At 51.5% G+C, this 24,786-nt stretch overlaps 10 protein-coding genes across 10 annotated transcripts; 5 read left to right on the top strand and 5 right to left on the bottom strand.

Moving 5' to 3' along the window:
* Positions 1 to 343: 343 nt before the first annotated feature.
* N7458_000822 (NAD(P)H-dependent flavin oxidoreductase) lies at positions 344 to 1,390 on the top strand (the record flags this gene model as incomplete). Its single annotated transcript, XM_056904216.1, has 1 exon — positions 344 to 1,390. The coding sequence occupies one exon, from the start codon at positions 344 to 346 to the stop codon at positions 1,388 to 1,390; it is 1,047 nt and encodes a 348-aa protein (XP_056771983.1).
* Positions 1,391 to 1,807: 417 nt separating this feature from the next.
* N7458_000821 (taxilin) lies at positions 1,808 to 3,405 on the bottom strand (the record flags this gene model as incomplete). Its single annotated transcript, XM_056904215.1, has 4 exons — positions 1,808 to 2,305; positions 2,360 to 2,603; positions 2,671 to 3,148; positions 3,267 to 3,405. The coding sequence occupies 4 exons, from the start codon at positions 3,403 to 3,405 to the stop codon at positions 1,808 to 1,810; spliced, it is 1,359 nt and encodes a 452-aa protein (XP_056771982.1).
* A 686-nt stretch (positions 3,406 to 4,091) lies between these two features.
* Positions 4,092 to 7,298, top strand: cym1 (pitrilysin family metalloprotease cym1; the record flags this gene model as incomplete). Its single annotated transcript, XM_056904214.1, has 2 exons — positions 4,092 to 4,471; positions 4,532 to 7,298. 2 exons carry the CDS (start codon positions 4,092 to 4,094, stop codon positions 7,296 to 7,298), a joined length of 3,147 nt encoding a protein of 1,048 aa, XP_056771981.1.
* Positions 7,299 to 8,065: 767 nt separating this feature from the next.
* N7458_000819 (Zn(II)2Cys6 transcription factor) lies at positions 8,066 to 10,443 on the top strand (the record flags this gene model as incomplete). Its single annotated transcript, XM_056904213.1, has 9 exons — positions 8,066 to 8,117; positions 8,176 to 8,195; positions 8,256 to 8,339; positions 8,394 to 8,692; positions 8,743 to 9,181; positions 9,235 to 9,544; positions 9,606 to 9,820; positions 9,877 to 9,940; positions 9,995 to 10,443. 9 exons carry the CDS (start codon positions 8,066 to 8,068, stop codon positions 10,441 to 10,443), a joined length of 1,932 nt encoding a protein of 643 aa, XP_056771980.1.
* A 330-nt stretch (positions 10,444 to 10,773) lies between these two features.
* On the bottom strand, positions 10,774 to 12,069 carry N7458_000818 (M20 family metallopeptidase; the record flags this gene model as incomplete). The annotated part of the gene is made up of 1 exon (XM_056904212.1): positions 10,774 to 12,069. The coding sequence occupies one exon, from the start codon at positions 12,067 to 12,069 to the stop codon at positions 10,774 to 10,776; it is 1,296 nt and encodes a 431-aa protein (XP_056771979.1).
* A 366-nt stretch (positions 12,070 to 12,435) lies between these two features.
* N7458_000817 (uncharacterized protein) lies at positions 12,436 to 15,924 on the bottom strand (the record flags this gene model as incomplete). The annotated part of the gene is made up of 15 exons (XM_056904211.1): positions 12,436 to 12,772; positions 12,829 to 13,053; positions 13,107 to 13,335; positions 13,383 to 13,450; positions 13,507 to 13,606; positions 13,664 to 13,769; positions 13,821 to 13,901; positions 13,948 to 14,049; positions 14,105 to 14,421; positions 14,822 to 14,847; positions 14,887 to 15,386; positions 15,446 to 15,522; positions 15,565 to 15,592; positions 15,661 to 15,681; positions 15,754 to 15,924. The coding sequence occupies 15 exons, from the start codon at positions 15,922 to 15,924 to the stop codon at positions 12,436 to 12,438; spliced, it is 2,388 nt and encodes a 795-aa protein (XP_056771978.1).
* Positions 15,925 to 16,468: 544 nt separating this feature from the next.
* N7458_000816 (uncharacterized protein) lies at positions 16,469 to 17,937 on the bottom strand (the record flags this gene model as incomplete). Its single annotated transcript, XM_056904210.1, has 2 exons — positions 16,469 to 16,780; positions 16,843 to 17,937. The coding sequence occupies 2 exons, from the start codon at positions 17,935 to 17,937 to the stop codon at positions 16,469 to 16,471; spliced, it is 1,407 nt and encodes a 468-aa protein (XP_056771977.1).
* Positions 17,938 to 18,247: 310 nt separating this feature from the next.
* Positions 18,248 to 19,393, top strand: N7458_000815 (protein N-lysine methyltransferase family protein; the record flags this gene model as incomplete). Its single annotated transcript, XM_056904209.1, has 2 exons — positions 18,248 to 18,714; positions 18,802 to 19,393. The coding sequence occupies 2 exons, from the start codon at positions 18,248 to 18,250 to the stop codon at positions 19,391 to 19,393; spliced, it is 1,059 nt and encodes a 352-aa protein (XP_056771976.1).
* Positions 19,394 to 21,296: 1,903 nt separating this feature from the next.
* Positions 21,297 to 22,707, top strand: N7458_000814 (type III PLP-dependent enzyme; the record flags this gene model as incomplete). Its single annotated transcript, XM_056904208.1, has 2 exons — positions 21,297 to 21,585; positions 21,650 to 22,707. The coding sequence occupies 2 exons, from the start codon at positions 21,297 to 21,299 to the stop codon at positions 22,705 to 22,707; spliced, it is 1,347 nt and encodes a 448-aa protein (XP_056771975.1).
* Positions 22,708 to 23,170: 463 nt separating this feature from the next.
* On the bottom strand, positions 23,171 to 24,289 carry N7458_000813 (GTP-binding protein; the record flags this gene model as incomplete). The annotated part of the gene is made up of 1 exon (XM_056904207.1): positions 23,171 to 24,289. One exon carries the CDS (start codon positions 24,287 to 24,289, stop codon positions 23,171 to 23,173), a length of 1,119 nt encoding a protein of 372 aa, XP_056771974.1.
* Between the last annotated feature and the right edge of the window lie 497 nt (positions 24,290 to 24,786).

The raw sequence follows: 24,786 nt of genomic DNA, 5'->3' as shown, positions 1-24,786 counted from the left end.
CTAGCGCTATGCACAAAAATATGCGCTCATGGTAAAGCACCCCGTATGGAAGCGGTGGGTGTCACCAAAGGGCACGGATAAGCCACGTTATGCCCCAATTCACACCTCGAGACTCGAAGAGGATGCCTCGGTCCGCCGGACTTTGCCAACAGCTTCCCCGCATTATTGGACCATCTCACGAGTATAGATACCCCAGATTCATCGCAAAGACCCATTACAGCAACACAGATCCAAAGAAAACAAAACATTCATTATCTCGAATATATACCGCTGAAGAATCACCCGTCACTCACATTTCTACACCTACACCTACACCCACCTATCCCAACATCGGCCCGCCACGATGTCTCTCCAAACACCGCTATGCAGCCTCCTTAAAATCCAACACCCCATCCTCCTCGCCGGCATGGCCCGCGCCTCCAGCGCCCCCCTCGCAGCAGCCGTCTCCAACGCCGGCGGTCTCGGCACCGTCGGCGGCCTTGGCTACACGCCGCAGCAGCTCTCCGAGATGCTCACCGAGCTCAAGGCCCTGCTAAAAGACCCCAACCTGCCCTTCGGCGTGGACCTGGCCCTGCCCCAGGTTGGCGGTAGCGCGCGAGCCACCAACCACGATTACACGCACGGCCAGCTCGACGAGCTGATCGAGGTGACCATCTCGCATGGTGCGAAGCTGTTCGTTTCCGCCGTGGGCGTGCCGCCGGAACGGACGGTGAAGAGGCTGCACGAGGCGGGCATTTTGGTGATGAATATGGTTGGAGCGCCGAAGCATGCAGAGAAGGCGTTCCAGCGCGGGGTGGATATTGTGTGCGCGCAGGGTGGAGAGGGTGGTGGTCATACTGGTGATATTCCTTTCTCGGTCTTGGTTCCTGCTGTGGTGGACGTGGCGCGGAAGTATCGCAGTCCGTTGACGGGACAGCCGGCGCTGGTGGTCGCTGCTGGTGGTGTCAATGATGGTCGCAGTCTGGCTGCGTCGCTGATGCTGGGTGCGGCGGGTGTCTGGGTTGGTACGCGGTTTGTTGCGTCCGAGGAGAGTGGTGCGAGTCGTCTGCATAAGGAGGCTGTTGTGGGCGCGCAGTATGGCGAGACTCGTCGGACGCTGGTTGTTTCTGGGCGGCCATTGCGCATGTTGCCTAATGACTATGTGAAGGAGTGGGAGAGTCGACCTGCTGATATTGCGGCGTTGACTGCTAAGGGTATCGTGCCTATAATGCATGATTTGGAGAACGATAAGGAAGTCGACGTGCCTTTCCTGATGGGTGATGTGTCGGCTAGTGTCAAGGAGATTAAGCCGGCTGGGGTGATTGTGAAGGAGATGGTGCAGCAGGCTGTGGATGTCCTGAAGACGGGCAATGCGTACATCACAGGGCATGGCCAGTCGAGTAAACTATAGATGGCGGGAGGGATCTTTACGGTTTACGTTATACAGATGGATATCCTTTGAATGTTAATATGGCATGTACTTGTACAGAAACAGCTGAAGAATCTAAATGCATCCAAGGTGATATTTGCTGCAATAAATGAGAAAATGCCCAAGTCCCACAGGAAGAGTATCGCTGTCCGCTTGGGTGGTGCCAAGCAACGGGCATATGCCCATGAGCACCAATCACTGTAAGGACTCTGCGGTTGCATCAAGTCTGATCACCCGGCGTGGCCGATGTGGCTCTGCATATGAAACGAGTTTCATCGGAAATCCTGAACTGCAAAGTAGAACTCGAGGGAGGCGGGATTCGATGTCACCGCAATCCAGACTTAGGAGGGGAAGACATAAACATGATGACGTCGAGTTCTCAAAAGCACAGGACTTCGATCAGTGGCATCCATTGAGAACGGCGCTCTTGGTAGCCCGAGCCTCCAGGAGATTGGGGGAGGGGGTGGCCCAAAAACGGGTCGTTCGGTTGGGCCGCCAGCGCGGGGGGATATCACGGTCATGATCGTGTCCGTCGAGATCTCCTTCATCGCTCAGATCATCTTCATCTTCGTAATCATCGTCGTACTCGCTCTCAGTGCCCTCGTCATCGTGGTCCAGGTGGTCGTCACCCTCGGCCAAGCCTTCGCCGCGGCCTTGGGCCTGCATGCGTCGGCACAAGGCTTCTAGGTGTTGACACTTGCGGCGCCACCGCTCAAGTTCCTCCTGGTTGCGAGTACGCTCCTCAGCCATTTCAAGAATGTTGCGGTTGGTCTGTTCGTGCTTCCGGTTGAGAGTGTGGTTTTCCTTCTCTAGGCGCTTGGTCTTCTTCGACATCTCCTCCATCTCTTTGCGGAATGTCAAGAAGAGTTCATTGCTGTTGTTTAGAGTGTCCTCAACCTACGTGGAGTCAGTTATGCAGCGCAAAAAAAGAGGCAAGACATGGTCCTGTACCTGCTTGAACTTCTCAACATAGATGTTCAGTTGACTACGGAGCTCCGCTTCGGTATGAGAGAAGGTAGAGACCTGCGCGCTCAGTGCACGACCCCGAGCAGTCTCGTTATCGGCGGTCCGACGTTGCTCCTCATACTTGGCCGTGAGACTCTGGATCTCTGCGTCCTTGCTGCGGAGGAGGGACTTGTAGTGAAGCTCGCGTGTATCGAATTGCTCACTGATGGTCTTCAGCTTAGCACGAAGCCTGATACAAGGTCAGCAAACACGTAGGCGCAGGTTGGCGTAGAATTAGTAATGAGTGGGAACCATACGCTTCGTCCAGATCAATATCCACTTTCTCGTTGCGGGGATTCCCCTTGGCAGCCATGACGTCCTGGATGTCGTAAAGGAGAGAGTCGAGCCGTTCGTTTACAATCAGGCGGGCCTTCTTTTCGGTGTCGTCAAGCTTCTTGTTCTCATCCTGCTGCGTGTCAGGTGACAAACGTTTGATGGGGTGCAGGCGGGACCGCCATACCTTCACTTTTTTATTTTCCTTCGTGAGCTCCCGACAAAGTTTCTCCAGCTTATCCTTCATGGTCACAGTTTTATTCAACTCTGATTTTCCTTTCTCTTGGTCTTTCTGTAGTTGATCCGCGCGCTTCTTGCTCTTTGAATAGTCTCGATCCAGCTTTTTCATATCCGCCAAAAGCTCAGTGTACTTCTTGTGCACGGTCTCTAGACGGGTCATTGGGGATTCGATGTTGTTGAGGAGTTGGTTCAGGTCTCGAGTGGCCTTCTTCACTTCGCGCTCTGTATAGTAGGTCTAGGTTAGCTTATATCCTATCCTTCCGGACTAGATATGGACCAGCGGTGTGCCTATAGAAGCCAAATGACAACCGGGCCCCGCATGCACTGAACATTCACGCACCAATCTCTTGCTCCTGGTCCTTCTCCCCAGCCGCATCTTGCTCAAGTTGGGAGATCTTGGCCGCTAGTAATTTAGACGTCTCGTTAGGATCGGCAACTTTCTTCCCCTTGTTCTTCTTCGCAATAGAGGTGGACGACATGATGGGGTATTCTCGGAGGAGGTCACCCGTCCCGCACGTCTAAGTCAAGTCTTTAAATGGGTATGCGGTGGTCCTGTGGGCAGCCAGAAGCCGAAAAATTGTGCAGAGCCGGGGTTTCGAAAGAGAGAAGGGTGCGTTCAATCGGATTGCGGGGAAAGCAAACGAGGCGTGACCCCCAGAGGCAAGGCGGGCTCGGTCGAGAGATCACCTCTGGGTCAACAGTGTGCGGATCGTAGCGCGACGTGAGGTGAGTGCAACTTATGGTCCCTTCTCACGGTACTCGCAGAACTCGTCGAGGGGGTCCTTAGTCATCGAACCAGCCGCACCAAGTAGACTGGCCAGCCACGGACTTGTTCTCCCTCGAAACGGATAGACGAAGATCGTAGTTCAGTGAGTACGGAGTAGTTGGGTCTGAACGAGGCAGAGTTCCACTGGCTTGTTAATTCCTTCTGTTGGTGTACCTCACAGCAGTCACGAGGGCGCCATTGAACTGGCCTGTGGATGACATAAGCTCCGGTGTTCTCGGTCCGATCTCTTAACGGTGTTTGCGATCCGGAAAACTTCCTGGCTTATTCAACACTCTTCACGAAAGCGGCATATTCCGTTCTTTGAAAATTTCTGTGGATATATTCATTTTGCTTGCAATGAACACTTATTGAGTGTGCGGAACATACCACCCTACTACCATGCTACGCTCATCTATGGGCCTGGGCAGAGCCCGGGTCCCGTCTTTGCGCCAACCGATCCCTGGCCGTTTCTCCAAACTGAACTCGGTGCTTTCACGGCCACTGGGGGCTACGAGGCTGGCATCTACAGTCACTGACCTTGAAAGCTTTCCTGCTGTTGGTGAGAAGCTTCATGGATTTACCGTTCGGGAGAAGAAACATGTCCCGGAGCTACATTTGACCGCAGTGCGGCTCACCCATGACAAAACCGATGCGGACTACCTACATGTGGCTCGGGATGACAAGAACAATGTCTTTGGTATTGGCTTCAAAACTAACCCTCCCGATGCGACGGGTGTACCGCATATTCTGGAGCACACCACCCTGTGTGGAAGTGAGAAGTATGCTCAACCCGGAACCCATAGCTTGGCCTATAGCTAATTGATCTTTTTTCTCTATAGGTATCCTATTCGCGACCCCTTCTTTAAGATGCTCCCACGCTCTCTCTCAAACTTCATGAATGCCTTCACCTCCTCCGATCACACCACATACCCTTTCGCGACGACCAACTCGCAAGACTTCCAAAATCTTCTGTCCGTATACCTAGACGCGACTCTTCACCCCCTGCTGAAGGCCGATGATTTCCGGCAAGAGGGCTGGCGGCTGGGCCCCGAGGATCCACGTGCTCTCCTGCCAGTGGAAGGACAGCCCGAGACAAAAGCCCAACTGGAAGACATTGTGTTCAAGGGCGTTGTCTACAATGAGATGAAGGGCCAGATTTCGGATTCCAACTACCTCTACTACATTCGATTCAAAGAGAGCATTATTCCAGCTCTCAACAACTCAGGTGGTGACCCGGAGTATATCACGGATCTTACCCACCAGCAGTTGGTGGAGTTCTCGAAGCGTAACTACCACCCGAGCAACTCCAAGATTTTGACTTATGGAGATATGCCTCTTACCCGTCACTTGGATCAGATTGGAGCTGTCTTGGACGGGTTCAACAAAGGTGAAACCAATACCGACGTGAAGCTGCCTCTCGATCTAAGCCAAGGCTTGAACATCACGGTACCCGGGCCTATCGACACCTTTGCGAGCGAGGACAAGCAACACAAGACATCCACATCCTGGTATATGGGAGACTCAACGGATACCGTTGAAACATTCTCCGTTGGAATCATCTCCTCTCTCTTCCTCGATGGCTATGGCTCGCCCATGTATCGAGCTCTGATTGAAAGTGGCCTGGGATCTTCCTTTACCCCCAACACTGGCTTGGATTCCTCTGGCAAGGTCCCGATATTTTCCATCGGTGTTACCGGTGTTAATGAAGTGGAGGCTCCCACTGTCAAGGATGTGATCCAGAAGACTTTCCGAGAGTCTGTCCAGGCTGGGTTCAGCGAAGAGAAGGTCCGTGGCTTCCTTCACCAGTTGGAGCTTTCTCTACGTCACAAGACCGCCAATTTCGGCATTGGTGTGATGGAAAAAACTATTTCCTCCTGGTTCAATGGTGCCAACCCAATGAAGGAGCTTGCATGGAACGACGTCATTGAGGAATTCAAGAGGAGATTTGAGAAGCCTGGCTATCTTGAATCTTTGGTGGAGAAGTACCTTCTCAATGATCAGTGTATGACTTTCACGATGGTTGGTACCCCGACCTTCAACAAGGAGCTTGATCAGAAGGAGGTTGTGCGCAAGGAAACGAAGCTCGCTCAGCTGATCGAGGAGCATGGCTCAGTCGAAAATGCTGTGGAAAATCTCAGTCAGGCAGAGCTGCAGCTGCTGAAAGTCCAAGAGGATGCTCACAAGGCCGACCTGAGTTGTCTTCCTACCTTGCGAGTCAAGGACATTTCTCGCGAGAAGGAGCGCAAGACCGTGCGCGAGTCGAAAATTGACGATACGGAAGTTGTCTGGCGTGAGGCTCCCACCAACGGGTTAACCTATTTCCAAGCCGTGAACGCTCTCCAGGATCTTCCAGATGACCTGCGACTTTTGATGCCGCTTTTCAATGACTGTGTCATGCGGCTGGGCACCGCAAACCGCTCGATGGAACAGTGGGAGGATCTTATCAAGCTGAAGAGCGGCGGCATCTCCACTTCGTCCTTCCTCGTATCTTCTCCGACTCAGCTCGATCAGTTCAAGGAAGGAATGCAGTTCTCCGGCTTTGCCTTGGACAACAACATTCCCGAGATGCTGGATATGCTCTCAACTCTGGTCACGGAGACTGACTTCTCAAACCCCGCCGCCCCTGCTATGATCCAGGAGCTCCTACGTCTGACCACGAACGGAGCTTTAGACTCTGTTGCTTCGACAGGTCACCGCTTCGCTGTGAACGCCGCAGCGGCTAATCTCTCCCGCAGCCTATGGATTCAGGAACAACAATCCGGTCTGGAGCAGCTGCAAGCTACTGCAAACCTCCTCCGCGACGCTGAAACCTCACCTGAGCGCCTTCAGGAATTGATTGATAAGCTACGTCTGATCCAGTCCTTTGCTATCTCGAGGTCGTCTAGCCTCCGTGTTCGCATGGTCTGCGAGCCTGAGAGTGCTGCTCGAAATGAGTCTGTCCTGCAGAAGTGGCTATCTGGATTGCCACAGGTCTCTTCGCCACGCGCATCTGCTGCACCATCATTCAAGTCCGTCGACAAGGCTTTCTATGACCTTCCCTACAAGGTCTACTACTCTGGTCAGGCTATGCAAACTGTGCCATTCACCGACCCTGCTAGCGCACCCCTCACCGTGCTCTCGCAGATGCTCACGCACAACTATCTCCACCCAGAAATTCGCGAGAAGGGTGGTGCTTACGGAGCGGGTGCTAGCAACGGCCCGCTCAAGGGTATCTTCACCTTCATGAGTTACCGAGATCCCAACCCTACAAACTCTTTGAAGGTCTTCCAAAATAGCGGTATCTTCGCTAGAGATCGTGCTTGGTCTGAGCGGGAGATCGAGGAGGCTAAGCTTGGCATCTTCCAGGGTCTGGATGCGCCCTTGAGCGTTGACGACGAGGGCGCTCGCTACTTCATGAGCGGTGTCACCCATGAGATGGATCAGCGCTGGAGAGAGCAAGTCTTGGATGTCACCGCCAAAGATGTGAATGAGGTCGCTGACCGCTTCCTCGTGAACGGCTCCCGCAAGACCACCTGTGTCCTCGGTGAGAAGAAGGACTGGGCCGACGCTGAATGGGAGGTGCGGAAGCTGTCTATGGGCCAGCAAGACGATGCTCCGGCTGCCTAGAAACTCGATTCATTTCCGAACTGTCGAAACGATGTATTCATCTGCCAAGGGAAGTGACTGACTCTATCCCCTGCTCATCATTCCCATGTACTTTTATTCACCCTTGCATTGTCCCAACTCTTTTGCATCTTCTTGTACATATATGTATACTAGATGGCCTGCATGAATTCTTGGTCATATTCTGCTCTTCCGTTCCCTTCTTTTACCTGATGCCTTCATACACCGCGCTATCAAGATCTATACGTGCTTTCGAGCACCAGAGCTTTCCTCACGTCTTCACTCAGTCGCTCCCATTGATTGAAAGATGTGGCATTCTATCACTTTGAGTGGTGGATGCATGCGCAAGAACAGTGAGAATGTGAACCCGTTCTGAGGTACACTTCTCATCCCCGTTTATCGGAACCGCCCTGGATACACTTTCAGCCTACGCAGGACGGACTAAAAACGTGAGAACATACGTAGAGTTCGAATTAGAGACTATAGAAACTCGTCAATTTCAGGAATTTTGATATGATTATTCATGCGGATCAAAGACTACCTAGACATTCTCCATATTTTCATCTCCGGATATACAACGAGGAGGTGTTACCAAAAAAAACCCCGTTAGTTTTGGATTTTTGGGTAACAATGCTGTGCCCAAATCGGGTTAGCGTCTTCCCCGGGATAAGCGGGTTGCTTTAAGCTCCACTCACGTGGTTGTCGAGAAGAAACCGTGGAGGCCCATTATTCGTCTTCGTCCTCGTCAGATGTAACCATCTCAGAACGCCATGATCAAGCGGGGCAGCGTGGCTTTGGGTCCCAAGCCGACCAAAGCATGTGGTAAGTCTCATAGAGAGGCCTTGTGATTATGGTACAGATCTAACTGGATCATCTGTAGTCAACTGTCGGAGACTTAAGGTAATCTACCAGTAGGCAAATTCCACGATATTAAGTAGCCGGTTGACTGACACTCCTCAGATGAAATGTGAGGTCTCAGGGCCTGCTCCATGCCGTCGCTGCCGACATCATCAGACGCCATGCATCTTCAAACCCCGGGCTAACGTATGTGCCGAGCAAACTTTACATAACTTATCCAATTGACTAACACCCGATAAGGCATCTGCGTTGCACGAATTGGTTGAAGAGGCTCAAAATGAGCTTCTCGCTTCTAGTTCATCGACATATGACCAACAGTCAATTCTTGACCGACTAGATCGAATTGAGGCCGCGCTGGGAATCAGCCAGGATGAGCCTCAGGCGGTCCCGGTCACCGAGAGTTTGGACTTGGATGAAGAGACAGATTCAGTGCCTTTGCAGGGCGTTTGGAAAGCAGTCGCTCACCTCAGGTCTATAACACGGCCTGCGCCGGATGACAATATATGGTCAAGACCCATTGTGAAACGCCTGTGGAGCTCGTAAGTTATAGCTGTTTACTACCATCTCAATAGTGCTGACATTCAAGAAGTTTCTTGAATAATCTGCCCCTTCTTCATTTTTTGAAAGACCGGGATGTATTTACTTCACCTACGCCATTGCTTTTAGCTTCCGTGCTCTATATCTCTGCCCTTCATCACGAGCAACCCGAGCTGGCAGCCATGGGATCAGGCTATTTTGCATCCACATGCAGTGCGATCGCCGAGCTGGTGACCCCCTGCTCAAAGCGAGATTCGATCGCTAACAGCGATTCCTTTCCCGACGGAGAGCTGATGGACTCTGTAAAAAGCAAGAAGGAAAAGGTCTTTCATAACATCCTAGGCTTGATCATGGCGAGTCTGAGCTCCGAAGCTTATATTGACGCAACTGGGTCATGGATCGCCATCGCATATCGTCTGTGGCTGGATCATTGCCCTTCAGATTTGGATTCTTCCATCTCAGACTGGCGGGGATTATTTTGCGGTCTTCAGGTTAACCTGACACATGCCCTTTGCATGAGATGGGCCTGCTAACAATGAAATAGGTGATTGATATCGAGCATGCATCCATGCACATGACACACCCCCTATTACCTCGCCAGCCACCCAAATCTAGTATCCAGCGCTTGGACACTCCCACTGGGAATGCCTTCCAAGGTCTCGCTGATATGATGCATTACGGCTTGAGCCATTTTGTCGGCAAAGGCTTGCCGACCATCTGGTGCTCAATAAATGCAGACTTCTCTGGCAATATCTCTGCTCCACATTCTTCCTTCTCAGACCATGATTCTGATGTCATTCGGCTTTGGGCACGCAAGCTGGATGATTGGCTGGTGCGGTATAATGGAACATCCCGTGAGTAATCGAGCTTGGCAATTATCGGCTTGAAACCATCTGATCAGTGATATTTGTCCAGAGCCCAGCCCGTCAGATCGACAAGGGATTCTCATCCTACTGCAATATCACCTGCACAAGCTGTTTGTTCTATCAATATACCACCCTGCTCGAGGATTCGATTTGAGCTCCGCAAAAATTTCCCCCGCTGAGAGGCATGAGCTTCTTGTTTCCGCAAGAACTGTGCTACGACTACGGCAGGATGATGCTAGCATTTGGTCCAATTGGGATCTGATTGTGAATTTAACCACCCCAGTTTAAAACCGCATTCTTTCTAACCCTGACCTACGCAGATGATAACTTGGGCTGCTATACTACTCCTGCGTGGCGTAGAAGATGGCATGACACACCAAGACGGTCCGTATAAACCAGAATGCCAGGCAAATCCGCACAATCTAACACCTCACACAGACCTCCATCTTATCCAAGCACACCTCTACAGCCTAGAACGGAGTCATCAGTCGGCAGCCAGTATCCACACTGTCCTATCACAGCGCCTCGAGTCAAGTATGCAGGCTATGCACACACCCCCAGACACCAGCTCAGCATTAGCATTCCCTGGACCGATGGTGGATGACTCATGGACGATTTTCGACCAAGAGATTATGTCCCTGGCTAACCCACCTTGGCTATTTCAAGATCCATTACCTTTCCCACAGGCGCAGAAGTCTTCAACTCAGACAGCCCCAGATGCCCAGACCGGCTTGTCTTATGATGCCAGTCTTTTGACCCACAGTGCCCAGCAATACCCGGCCAATAACCAATGGAGCAATGCAGAGCAATTGCATGGTGCATTGCCATCTACGTTGAATAGGATATTCGGAAATGAGGCGCCAAATCATGGAAATAGATTGATCTAATGCCATTCTACCTATTGGGAACTAGCATTGTTTCCATATCCACAAAACCGAGGCTGCTGAGGTCTTGAGCAAGGTCGTTCTCCAGCACTATCAGTCAGTGTCCAAATAATATATACCAACTTATCCTTTTCTTTGGGAGTTTCACAGAAAAGGGCGTTTTCGCCGTTTCACGTCCACAATCTACGAGATTCCTCCTTCCATCCGCAATTGCGGAGTACCGCTCAGACAAAGGTTGTAGGTCGAATTGAGCTGGAAATGCCGCCCGACCTATTGTTGGCAGCATCAAATGTGATTCTTGGTAGCTCTAAAAGTACTGCCCCTTGGCTCTCACTAATCTTGTAGAGCAGCTGCGATCAACCTCTTGTAACCGCGTACCGCCTCCTCCAGCTCTCCAACCGTAATCGCTTCATTATCACCATGCGCAACATGAATAGTGCCGGGTCCATAGAGATATCTGCGCACTTTTCGGGTACCCTCATCGTGTATATGCAGGGATGCAGCATCGGTGCCGTAGTTTACAGTAATAACATCAAACCCATCCACGTCCACATCGAAATACTGAGGCCCTGTACCCCCAGCTTTCGGTCCCCCAAAGTCTAGAAACACGTTTTCATCGGTACCAGTTAATTCATTGACAGCCCTCAGGAGGATCTCTCTCGTATCATCGGGTGTCCCCGCGGCAAGGCGAACGGAGACTGAAGCTTCAGCATACGCTGGAACGACGTTTCCAGCGACACCACCGTGGATTTGGCCGATGTTCAAGGTCGACTTGCCCAACGTATCACTGCGAAGAAGTCCACCGTCCTCGGGTAAGATATTTTCAAGATTATCAAGACGGGATAGAACAGGCAGGATGGCTGAAATTGCACTTTTCCCCAGCCAAGGGTATCCTGAATGGGCTGCTTTGCCCTTGGCGATCACCTTCAATCCCAGCGAGCCTTTGTGGCCGGCAACAAGGCTGAGCTCGGTAGGTTCTCCGAAAATGATCGAATGGAAGGTCGGTGGGGTAGGATTTAGGTCTGAGTCTGAGAAGTGCTTCATTCCCGCACCGAATTTCTCCTCACCAACGTCAAACAATAACCCGATCGAGGCATTGGGATTGTTACGTAGAGTCTCTATAGCAGCGAAGACTATACCCGCCACACTGGCCTTTGCATCGACCGTACCACGGCCCGCAATAACCAAGTCTGCCCGGTTGAACGAGGATCTCCCTCCGAAGGATGAAGTTGGAGCATGGAGAGAATAGGGAATAAAGGGCGGGACGGTGTCGATGTGGCTGGTCAGTAGCACATTGGGATATCGATTATCTCCAGTGTAGGCATAAATATTAAATCTTTCTTCGTTTGCACTGGAAGCAGGAATAACGATCTGCTTCTCCACCGTGAAGTTGTATGACGATAGAAAATCCAGGACGAATTCCCCGACTTTCTTTTCATCACCACTGATAGATGGGATCTCCACGATGTTTCTATGGAAAGACAGAAGGGGCGATGAAGCGATGATACTGTCGAGCTCGGACTGATGCACTGTTCCAGCCTGAAGTCTCCCGCCTAAAGGCTGTTGACTATCGGAGGCGAGAGCCGCTCTTGCTAGGGCAGTGATAGCCCAGAGGTAATTTGTCCTCATATTGCAGGTGTATTACAGAGCAGAGAGACTGAGCCTCCTGCGACTTGTGAAGCCTCGTTGAAAAGGATGTTGGAGCTTGACAGAATCCACAGAATTTATAGCAAAAGAAGCAAAAAACTGCAAGGGAGAATGGTGAGGGGAAGCTGAAGGTCGATCCGATAAGGACATCGCTCCCCGCAATGGCGTGTGCCGGCGTTCGATGCGGAATGCCGAGATTTTGACATGACTGTCCTAGGGAGATTTTTTAAGAAGAAAAGGGTTAGAAAGTGTAAGCCATTTACGTATCGTCCTTCTCTAGATACACCTGACCCCTTCATCATTCCTACTCCAACCACTCGTATCTCCTCAGCGACCCAGTCTCGCCCTTCACGGCCTTTTCTTCTCTCCAGCATGAATATCCACATCATCTAGTACAGCCTGATTTTGCTTAGCCGCTGCAGTCCTGATCCTCTTCAGCTTTCTTGTATCAACATCAACCCGCCAAGTAAACGCCCAAGTTATAACATTCATGACTATGGCCATTCCAATAAATCCCATGGCGATTCCAAACGAAGTGGTGTAATGCGGTGCGTATCGCGAATTGAACAGTTGAGACCCAACTGCTCCTCCGATTTGACCGTAGCTGTTCGCAAAGGCAATTGCGAATGCTGAGCCAGTCGCGCCCTCTGTAGTCTGGACTCGCCAAGGCCACATCATGGTGTACCTATCTCGATTAGCATTAATGTTTGACACTGGCAGGAAGATGTCCAATGTACTTACCATGCGGTTGAGAAACCACCGGCAATGATCGTGGCTGCGTAAACACCACCATTGCTAGGGAAAGCGTAGAGAACTCCATAACAGGCTTCAATCACAATCATAAAGAAGAGTGGAATTGCTGGTTGAGGGATACGTCCAGTGTCTGCAAAGATTCCGAAAGCGATCGTCAAAATCACTGCAAATACAGCAGAGGGGATATTCAGAAGCTGTGCTTGGCCAATTGAACTTCAAAAAACCATTAGAATAATATATCTTCAAACAGACAGAGATCGACTCACGTAAAGCCAAGATTGGCAATAACGGTCGGCTGGTAGAACGTAAGGCCAGTAGTGCCGATTGTGAAAAAGGCCCAGCATAGCAGGAAGAGCCAGATTCTCTTATTCTTCAAAGTTGTAATCAGCTCCTGCAAGTTGAAGTTTGCTTCTGCTGCTCGTGGAGAGTTGCTCGGAAGGCGTGCTTGGATGAATGCTTTTTCTCTCTCAGAAAGCCACGAAGCAGTCGACGGAACTAGATTGATATTAGTGGGAGTTGACAATAGCACATCATCTACGTACAATCGGGTAGAAAAAAGTACGTAAAAACTCCGAGAAAGACCGTGAAGATGCCTTCGGTCAATATCAACCTGTCCAATGGTATTAGCATCTTTGTTCATTATGTCCTAGAACGATTCATACATACCACTTCCAACCCGATAAGCCACCCGTGACAACACCGTTAAATGCAAATGCAAGTACTCCACTAATGACCGAGCTGAAGTTTCCCAGAAGAGTGACAAGTACTATTCGTGGCGCAATCTCATCCGGTCTATACCAGTAGCATATATGCACCAGCATACCTGGCCAGAGGCCAGCTTCGAAAAGGCCCAGGAAGAACCGAACAGCGTATAACCCTTGCTTATTTGTTACAGCGGCGTGGCAGCAAAGAACGATGCCCCAAGATACCTTCACATTTATTAATACGGGAGTTGACCTTTGTTAGATTAACCCACTCACCATGATTCGAGACTGCCATACGGACGGTCGCACACCTTTCAAGAGAAGGTTGGATGGAGCTTCGGCGAGAATATACGGTATCTAGAATAGTCAGCACCAGCCTACTTTTTCAAACAGATAGACTTACATAGTACATGGCAGTCACCAGATTATACTGGTTCGATGTCATCTTAAGCTCCTTCAGGATATTGCGAGGTGTGCCTTTATCCATCGTTAGGGCATAAGAGACCTTGTCCGCATAGATTAGTTTAAATAGCCAGATTCCGATACCGACGTGAACCTACATTTGTAAAATCGACGCTCTTGAGCATATACATCACAGCCAGCAGAGGGATAAGGTGCCAGTCAATCCGTCGTAGAAGCTTCTTCTCCTCAGCGCTACTCAACGTGGCCCTCGCACCCATAAGATTGGCATCGTACCCTGGAATGAGCTCTTCCCCGTACGAAGGAAGAATACCATTCTGGTCGCGATCGACGTAATGCACTTTGCCGTGTTGAGGAAGTGTTGACTCGAAACCAGACTCGCCCTTGGAGATGTCGGGTGAAGATGTCGCTGTGGGGAGTTTCTCTACTTTTTCGGCCATGTCGACCACGTTATTCTCTAGTCCGGCGCAGTAGGAGTCAACGTCTCAAGTGTTCCGTGAAGCAAGAGTAATTCCAATTTATTCGGGCTCGTCTGAAGGGAGTCCGCCAGACTATGCCAGAAATAACTTCCAGAAATGACAAATTTCCAGTGATTGCTTTGAAATTGCGATCTTAAATGGCGCGAGATAGACAGTGCATTCCTCAACGTGGCGTGCTTGGGGGACAGCATAGCGTATCTATGTACCCCTCAGTGTCAAATTAAATTAAATATGCCGAGATAACCTCCATAAAATAAATGATACTCGGAGGATTTCTTCGCGGGGGCAAAGATATTCAATCTCGAGAAGAAAGCACACCATTTGTCAAAAGTACAACAGCCGCACTGAACCAGAAAAAGGGACAATAGATAAGAGTACTTGCGCCTTCTTTCGATATGAAATACCTAGCATCACAGTCATACTACAACCTCCTCGACACAAACCGCATCTTGAAACTCTCCACATCAGGACGATACTTTGCAAAAACCCCTTCCACCCCCTCCCACACCTCCATCCAAGCCTCAACCTCCCACCGACTCCCCGTCTCACTCTCAACCTGTCTCCAAAGCCTCTTCCACGTCTCAACATCATGACAATACCTCTTCGATGCATTCTCCTCATCATCCGGGTCAATAGGATTCTTCCGTCCCACCTGGCGCCCAACAACCAAAGACCCCGGGCGCGGACGTAGCAACGCAATAACCTGTTTTACCGCGGTAACCTGCTGGTCCCAGGTAAACAGATGGAAGAAGGAGTTTGCATTGACGATATCAATTTTGCCGGTGAGTTGCTGCGCCAGTGCAGAGTTTGCATCGAAGATGTCTGCTTCGATAAACTGGGCTTTTAGAGTTGAGCGGTCCTTGAAGAGGTCGAAACCGGCCTCGTAGAAATCGGCACGGAGATCCGTGGCGTAGAGATTGGAGGATGGTACGCCGTCGAAGACCTAGATGTGATGTTAGCGGGTGGATAGGTTTGTATTTATGCTGGGGGGACAGAACGTACCAAGCGGCGCAGCACTTGGCCCAGTGCGCAGCCAACGTCTAGTAATTTCCCTCCAGACTTGAGACGCTCGAGGATCTCTGGTTAGATTGGTAATTCGGAGATAGTCATGTCTAGGAAACGGAATCCGCCGACGCAGGGGTATGGAAACTAAAGTACGTTAGCATCTTCTATAATTATAACTGTTAGAGCGCGGTAGTTCATGGCTAGGTACTTACTATCGCAAAAGCCCGATCTCGCTACAAATAATGGTGTGAATAAAGTCAGTATATGACCGCTTGAGAACCATATTGATGCACGGAACCACGAACCAGTTTGTTAACATGTTGCACGACCTCATCAGGTGGAATGTTGCTATAATTTTCGAGAATTTCCCTAGCCTTGGGCTGGACCTCTGTGAGTTCGGGCTCATACCAGGGGAGCTTATGCGGGTCATGGCTTTTGCTCAGGCTAGAGCCGGGATCAATTTCGGGTTCAGTCATTGTGGATGCCGATGGCGAGAGATGAAGTATTCAGGCGGATACTCATTCAAGAATAGAATGATGTTTCTGTAGGGCTGTTTACTTATAAGTCCTTTTTTCTCTCCTCTGGGGAAGAGGCGATGTATAAGAACGGGTCGTTTCAATCAGGCCTGTCAAGCCCCGCCTTGGATGGGTTCCTCGGAGCTAAGCTGAACTGAGCCGAGAGGTTTCGGAGAAGATCAATTTCGTCATGGAAAGCCCGAGGCCAATTTCCCATTCTTTCTTCTCCTTCTTGTTAAGGGAAAGCGCTCTGGATATCTCGGTGATGTGTTATACGTGGAGCTAGACGTCAAGTCGTTACATTTACGCCTCGGACGAGCCTAGTTTGAGCTAAACATCTCCATCACCTACGATCCTGGAACCCACGCGTCTGAGATAACATTGCAATCGATAAAAGTTTTGAAATCATCAAGGGTTCAAGGGGGTATAAGGTACATCAAAAGTGGAAGTCATTATATCGTACAAGCCAGCCGTGAGTCACAGACACGCCAAGAGCTTTTCGCAACTACAGCACAGCTGAGTTTAACGGGGGTGCTTCGCCATCAACTTCATGGTCGTTTTCAGTGCCGCTGTCGGCATTTAGTGAGCCAGGTCGAGGAGAAGCCTTAGCGGTACCAGGTGAGGTTGTTGGTAGAGAAGATGCCGATACCGGGAATGGTGGGAATGGTTCGATTTGGTCTCCAGAGTACCGGCGAACGGACGAATCGCTGGGTTGCCGGGTGAGCCTATTTGACGACTCCTCTCGTCCCTCTAATTGGGGACTGTTCGTTGAAGAGAGCTCAGTTTCTTGGTTTCCAGGCATAGCGGTTTTCAGGGACTGTAATAGTTGAGTTAGTCCACGACTCATTTGAAGGAGCTCATGTTTTCGGATTTTCGCACCATATCAGCACTACTAAGCTCCTGGTCACGCTTTAAAGCCAGTTCTTGTGCCGCGAGTCGCTTTTGCTGGACCGCGGATTCTTCTTCACGCGCCACTTGCTCCTCTTCCATTTTGAGATCCGCAATTGACGGCGTTTCGATGCTGTGAACAACATCCTGGTCCGCACTCATGGCTGTCTTGGTCGATGAGCGCTTCTTTTTCTTCCGCTTGGATTTCTTGGACGATGCATCGGCCAGACTTGACGTTCCCGATGCCGATCTGACCATCTCGGACTTTGTACCAGACTGATCATCCGATTCCAACCCCGTGTTTCGCCGTCCAAAGACCAGCGCAAATTCATCATCCAGCGGAACCGCATCTTCTTCCTCGTCACTTGGGAACAAATCGCCCCGGGAGCTCAGCGAATTCGACGTCCCTCGCGAGGACTGTGTGCCGCTCCGCCCCCTTCCATTATTCTGATAAGACACGTAGTCCCCATCATCTTCCGCAGCCTCCATCAATGGCTCATCCTCCTCCGTATGCCGGCGGTGACTGCCCGGGTGTTCTTGCAGATCAGCAACAGAGGGCCAATACTTGACGCCCTTGGCACCAAACCGCCAAGGAAAGCGCTCGAGAAATCCAATCAACGACGAGCTTGGTATAACCGTAGGATCAGCGCGGTTATCGGGGATATGCACCGTGCTCCGCCTTCTCGTCTGACGAGTCCCATAGCTCATCTTCCGCGGTCGCCGCGGCTGCTCTGCACCACCACCAACGCCACCACGGGCAAGCCCGCTACCCGCCAGTAACCGGTCAAGCTCACCAGTGCCCCATCCAAGCAAACTCTCCTCACCCTGTTCATCATCCCAATCATCGTAGAAGTCAAAGTTAGCCTCAGCACGACCGCGCCGACGGCGACGTAGCTGGTCCTCGCGGCTGGGCAGACATGGCGCCGTGCAGGCCTGCACACAGTTGCCAATGCTGGTCAGGCATGGGGTGAGGTAGTTCTGAGAGAAAGTGTATAGACCCTCTTGGGCGGACTCGTTGGCGGACTCTAAGTTATGCGAGATCTGATTGATCCGCTGACGGATCCGCGGGTCACGCGGTCGCATCATTTTGAGGCGCAAGCTATGGTAAAGCGTGTGGATGCGCGATTCGAATGATGCCCTGACTTCATCGGCGCGCCGTGGCCATCATTGGCGATACGAGAGGGGATAGGAAAGCTGGATGATTGCGAGGTGAAGGTACGTTGGCAGCGATGTCATCTCCCGTTAGTCAGCGGAGGCACGTGAGGCCACGGTGGGGGTGCTGGTCTGGGGTAAAAGCCAAAGTCCGGACCACCGCGGCAGCTCGAAAAAAAGGTGAAAATTGAAGTGTTAGAAGTGGAGATAGATCTTCTCTTTTACAGGAGAGGTGGGGATTAACATGGTATATTATATCCGATTTCTGAAGACACCTCGGTTTCAGCAGCAGAAAAAGTCCGTCTTCATCTCCGCCCTGATCTGCATCGCTACGGACTTGGGTGATGATTTCCTCGCCGAGGATGTGGACTTGACGGCGAGCTGGGTACAACATCCCTCACCCAAGATCCGATATCAGACAGCTCTACAATGGCAGGCTGGTTCCCGCCAAATACCTATCTTGCTGGGTCCCTTTTCGCCTAGTGATGTGGCCGGGCAAACGGCTGTGCTAAAAATTCATCTCCCCGATGTTGAGAAAGATATTTTGGGAGAACACACGACACCATTGGTGATATCGGGGTGCAGTGCACCCTTTGGACCACAATGGGAACCAGCCGAGCAATTTATCTGCCGGGATCTGAACATCGCAGACAATGTGCGACCCTTGAAAATTTGGGAAGAAACGGGCAACAGTATTGCCCGGCATATCTGGTAAGCTCATGCTTCTACTTTTCACTTCTCTCTCCATTCTATCCTCTTTATTTTCAGACAATCTGACCTTGAGCCTTTCCACTACAGGGATGCAGCTCTCGCAGCCATCATCTTCCTTGAGCAAGTCATTATGGGAGCGGAAAAGAGCATGCCTGCCCTTGGCCAGCTCTTGAACTCTGGCAAGTCGAGCCTTCAAGTCGTCGAGCTCGGCGCGGGCTGTGGTATCGTAGGCATCGCCCTCGCAACCATGCTCGCCAACTGCGAAGTGCTCCTCACCGATCTGCCCGAGGTCTCGGAGATCGTGACTCGTAACATCAACGAAGCCTCGCCAAAATCGTCGGCGTCGATCAAGTTCCAGACCCTCGACTGGGATGAACCGACTCCCAATCTTACCCGCGGGCCCATTGATTTGATTCTCGTGTCGGACTGTACGTATAATGCAGACAGTTTGCCTGCGTTAGTCTCCGTCCTCGATCGCTTGGTTCGCGGTTCGCCAGGCGCCATGGTGCTGGTGGCCTTGAAACGGCGGCACGAGAGCGAGGCCGTCTTTTTCGATCTGATGCGGGGTGCAGGGTTTACATCCCTGCAGACGAAGGTACCATTACCGGCACAGTGGGGGCAGGTTGATCAGATTGAGATGTATTGCTATCAGCAAGAGTACAGACTAGAAAAGGCCTAGCTGTCCGAGTATAACTCCGTACTCCGAATTGAGTACCATACCCGTGCCTGGTGGTCCGTGCTGCGGGTACATCATCGAGGCTGGTCTTTTTCTGCCCATTTTCTGGTTTCTGCCGGCTCCCTCCGGTTTGCCCGTTTTCAGCAGCTCCCCCCGCTGATCTTCGAGCTTCCCGCGGTATCCTGTCCAGTGTCCAGTCCGGAGTCTGTATCCGTGCATTTTGGCCCTACTGCATGACAGCATGTACTTCTATCTGTGGTGCTTGTTCGGGACTTGCAGGTTCGAGGCACACTGACCAACAGTTCCACCCTGTTCTTGACCACCGCAGACTTTCTATGAGTCAGTTTTCCTTGTGGTTCCCTCAATGGCAGCCAGAAGTCTGTGCGCCATTACCGGCCAACACGAGCACACGATCCAGGGCCAAGGACTGGGGAATTGCCACATCGCATGTTTTCGCATTCGAAAATAGCAATTCCGAGGGGCAAGGGTGATCCGCGGGCACGAATGCCCCTCCTGCAGCATGCATGATGCCTGGGAAGCCAACGAGGGGAAGAAGTGGCCAGCGCAGAATCGAAACTTTGAGGGACTGGGGGCTGGACCGAAGGAGAAGAGGACTGGAAATCGCTCATAGTTAGAATGACGCAGGCATGGCCAGAAAAAGGCAAGGCCAAAAGAAAATTTCTTAACCTTGTCGCACCAATTGACTCCGATAACCAACGGAATAATACGTGGACTATACACTTAGTTGCTACTACAGTAGTCAGCATGGCGTAGCTGCCCAGTTTCTGTGTGGAGCTGAGCGAAAACAGGAAGCTATCAAGGCTAGAGTCGGGTAATAATAATGTTCAGTCTGTACAGTACTCCATAGTGACCCTGTAAGTACAATACTTCACCTTTCCGGGGCAGTAACCAGAGGAACCAGAGGAATAAGTAACCAAAGGTCACTAATCGAAGGTTAGTTACCTTACCAGACCCGCTGTACCGCCCACTTTCCCAGCGAAGGCTGCTGCCGTAAGCATCGCCCACGATTGAGCCTTCACGGCTTTTCCCCTCCAGAGACCACTGCTCTTCCCTCTTCACCAACCACCTTCTCTTCAAATCCTCTGACCACCCTCTGTTTTTTTTGAGGGTGCAACCTTTGCGTCTAGGTGAGTAGCTGCCTCCGTTATATCCCTCGCACCACCACCACACCCACACGACCCTTCCTCTCGACGGTGGTTTCCGTACCCGTGCGTCATTTTTTTTTTTCATTACCACCAGTGGCCGCCGAGCCCTAAACACCGCCCCGAACACTCTCCAAAATTTAAAAATCTGACGCCCCCCTCGTCCTCCTCCCTCCCTCTTAACCGTCCAATTTTTTCTCTCATAATCACCAGTGGTCCCCCCTGGAACTTGGGTTTCACTGACCAGTTTTTCCGATCTCTCCAGACTTTCGCTCCTTCGTTAGCGAAAGAACCCCCCAGAAAACCCAACCCGTGCCTTTGGTTCCTACCACCAAAGGCAATCCCCCCCCACGTCACCACGGCTCCCGTAGCCTCAATCTTGCTCAGCCAAATTGTCTCCACTCGACGTCAACGCGACACTCTTAACAACATTCCACCACCTGCTGCAATCGCCCTCTGAGAGTCCGTCCGGTGCGCCTTTTTTCACCCCGTTGACGCCCCCTCAGAATATTCCCTCAACCTCTGAGCTGCCGCATAGGACTTCTCTGAAGGTTCTTCCTCTTAAGGAGGAAGGGTCTAAGAGGCTTAGTCCAGTCAACTACGGTTGCGACACTTTTCGTCCTCCCTAACGCAGTCGCAAACTTTTTTTGTGACTTTACTTGATTCTACCTTTTTTTTCAATCTCTTTTTTTCTACTTAAAAAAAAGATTTTTCCATTCGTGCTGAATCGCAGCTGCACGATTATGGCACCGACTGCGTGTGTTTCGCCTGCTGATGTATGCACTATCAAAAACGACTTGAATAGGCGTGACCATCTTGGTCAAGTCAGCAAGCATGGGGACGATCTGTTGCAATCGGGGTTGACTGCGAAGGAGTTGGTGTTGGATGTGTTGAAGAAGCGGGCTGCGGAGGTGGATACCGATCGGTGTGAACCCGGAGAGGAGGATGCGTTCTATGTGGCGGATATGGGAGAGGTGTACCGCCAGCACATGCGCTGGAAGATGAATCTGGGCCGAGTCAAGCCTTTCTACGGTAAGTCCCGCCAGCCATTGGAGATGTAATGTTGCCAAAGATCTCTTCTCTGATGATTCTACAGCTGTCAAGTGTAACCCGGACCCGGAGGTTCTGCGTCTCATGGCCCAGCTGGGCAATGGATTCGACTGTGCCTCCAAGTCGGAGATTGACCTCGCTCTGCAGACGGGCATTGATCCTAGCCGGATCATCTATGCCCAGCCCTGCAAGACCAAGTCTTACCTGCGCTATGCCTCGCAGGTCGGCGTCAAGCAAATGACCTTTGACAACGCCGACGAGCTGTACAAGATCAAGGCTCACTTCCCGGATGCCGAGCTCTACCTCCGCATCCTGACCGACGACTCAACCAGCCTGTGCCGGCTGAGCATGAAGTTCGGAGCCTCCCTGGACGTGGCCCAACAACTGCTCGAGCTTGCTCACCAACTCGAGCTCAAGGTTGTTGGCGTGAGCTTCCACGTCGGCTCTGGTGCCGAAGACCCGCGTGCTTTCCTCAAGGCTGTTCAAGACGCTCGTCTGGTGTTTGACCAAGCCGCTCAGATTGGTCATGAGCTGCACACCCTCGATGTCGGCGGCGGTTTCTGTCAGGACACCTTTGAGAAGTTCTCGAGCATCCTGAGCGATGCCTTGGAGACCTACTTCCCGCCGCACATCCGCATCATTGCCGAGCCCGGCCGTTACTACGTCGCCACCGCGTTCACGCTCGCGGCCAACGTCATTGCCCGCCGTGACGTCCCCGACCCGCTGGACCCTTCGCGTGATGCTTACATGCTGTATCTGAACGACGGCGTGTACGGCAACTTTTCCAACATCATCTTCGATCACCAGCACCCAGTTGCCAAGGTGCTGCTGTCCGCGGCTGATGACTCGCAGCCCGGCACGCCAAACTCTGCGGTGACCGAGACCAACTCGTACTCCATCTGGGGCCCCACCTGCGACGGCATCGATGTAATCACTCAGCGCATTGATCTGCCGGGGCTCCTGAACGCCGGAGACTGGCTGTATTTTGAGGAGATGGGCGCGTACACCAAGTGCAGTGCCACTCGCTTCAATGGCTTCTCCGATAACCACGAGGTGATCTACATTTCCAGTGAGACTGGTGCTTCGGCTCTGCTGAACTACTAGGTTTGCTTGTGGGAGATGTTTTGGTTGATGTGCTTTTCGTTTTGAAAATTGCTTTCTTTGTTCTTGCTTGGAATCATTTTGTCTCCGTCCCTTTGGTGGACGTGATAATATAGCTTGAAACTTTTGCTGCATTGACGTTATTAAGCTCTTTTACTTTGTCCTAGACATGTCATAGAATAGAGCATGCTTGCTTTTGGCCTCGAAATCTCTCCTTCGGAGTGGACATGTCATATCTAGACTTGTGTTCCTGCAACAGGTGCGATTGAAACGTTGTATCGTTTATATGCATGCATGTTTCATGGCTGTGGTCGTGTCTATCATCTAATCTAGCCATCGAATCTAAAAGTAGGTATCATCAAGAAATAAAGCCCTGTCCTGTCCCTGTCCTCTCCCGTCTCGAGAATCTATACATCACTCATGGGTATCCATCCAAACCAGTCACAGCTTGTAACCACCTCTAATCTCAAACCAATCGGTCCACAGTCAACTCAGTCTCTCCACCGGCAACCTGCACGAAACCACCAGCCTCCAGCTTCTTCTTCCACTTGCCCGACTCGTACCGGGCCAGAATGAGGGTCAATCGCGCGGCCACAGATTCATCCGCTGACTCCGCAACCACCGTTGACGGGGTACATGTCCATCGACCGAACGCCCAGTTGAGGATATAGTACCTCGTCTCCAAGGCATCACCCTTCCTCCTCGAGTCCATGTCATCCGAGGACTCGACGGGCGGCGTCGCAGCCGAGCAGCGAATAATACCCTTGATGCGGTACACTTCTTCCCTGGGCGTGGACTGCAGTAGACGCTCCAAGGCCTCGACATCCACCGTCTGACCGGGCGCACTCTTCAACTGGACGGACAAAACCTCGACCTCAGACTGATGATCATGTTTATGCGCATGTCCATTCTCATGGCCATGTCCATCTTCACCCTCGACCAACCCCTCCTCCTTCGCAAACAACGCCCCATCAATCCCCAACAAAATATCCTTATCCACAACCCCGCGATCCGACTTCACCCAAGCCGTATCAACCTCCAAATCACCCACCCGATCCAGACACTCATCAAACCTCCTCTCCCCAACCCCCTCCCACTTATTAAAAACAATCAAATCCGTATACCGCGCCTGCAACTTCGCCGTATAACTCGTATCCTCATACCCCGCCCAATTCTCCACATCAATCACGCTAATCACCCCATCCAGCACAAACCTGCCAGCACCCCCTTCATCATTCTGACTCTCCCTCGCCAACCGATTCACCTCCATCGCCAGCGTCGCCGGGAACGCACTCCCGGACGTCTCGATGACGATGCGATCCGGCGACACGCTCGTGCGCAGTTGCTCCAGCGCATCGCTGAGTTGACCGACCAGGTTGCAGCAGATGCAGCCGTTGAGGAGTTCGCGGACGCCAGAGATGGAGCTTGTCGAGGCGAGTTGGGAGTCGACGGCGACGTCGCCGAATTCGTTTTTCAGGAGGGCGAGTCGGTAGGTGCGTGGGAGTTGGGGGATTAGGTTGAGGAGGAGGGTGGTTTTGCCGGAGCCCAGGAAGCCGGTAACGATTGTGATTGGGATGGGCGCCATGTTTGGGAGGGTGTTCGGCCCGGTGTGGTGGTGGTGGTAGTAGTGGTGGTTTGAAATAATGGTAGTGCTGGTTTGAAAGAATGGAAGGATTGAAAGGGTTGAGAGGAATCCTGTAAAGAGAGTTGTTGTAGGGAAACAGGGGAATTTGGGAGAGTGGAACCTGCGGCGTTGGCGTTGATAACTTTTTTTTTTGGCGGTGGGGGTTGGTGGGGCTGGACTGGCCTGGTCCTTGGGCGAGGCACTGGCTGGTGATCATTGGTGAGTGAGAATTTCAAAGGCGTGGAATTTTCCTTAGTAGACGAGAAGATTAGATCCGAATCCTGTGAGAATTGTGAATGCGATTCAATAGTATTATTTCAGAACAATCATTAAAGGAGGACTTATGTTGATCCTAGCCTCTCTAAGACTGTAGTGTCAAGTCCGTTCGATCAGACCTCCCTCGATCATCCATCTCACACTTCTAAATACTCAACCATACGAAACTATAAGACGAAAGA

Source organism: Penicillium daleae (assembly GCF_028827525.1).
Source record: "Penicillium daleae strain IBT 16125 chromosome Unknown utg000001l_segment0_segment0, whole genome shotgun sequence".
NCBI classification, from domain to species: domain Eukaryota; kingdom Fungi; phylum Ascomycota; class Eurotiomycetes; order Eurotiales; family Aspergillaceae; genus Penicillium; species Penicillium daleae.
Note: the sequence above shows the minus strand (reverse complement) of the source record. Positions and strands in the feature narration are given on the sequence as shown.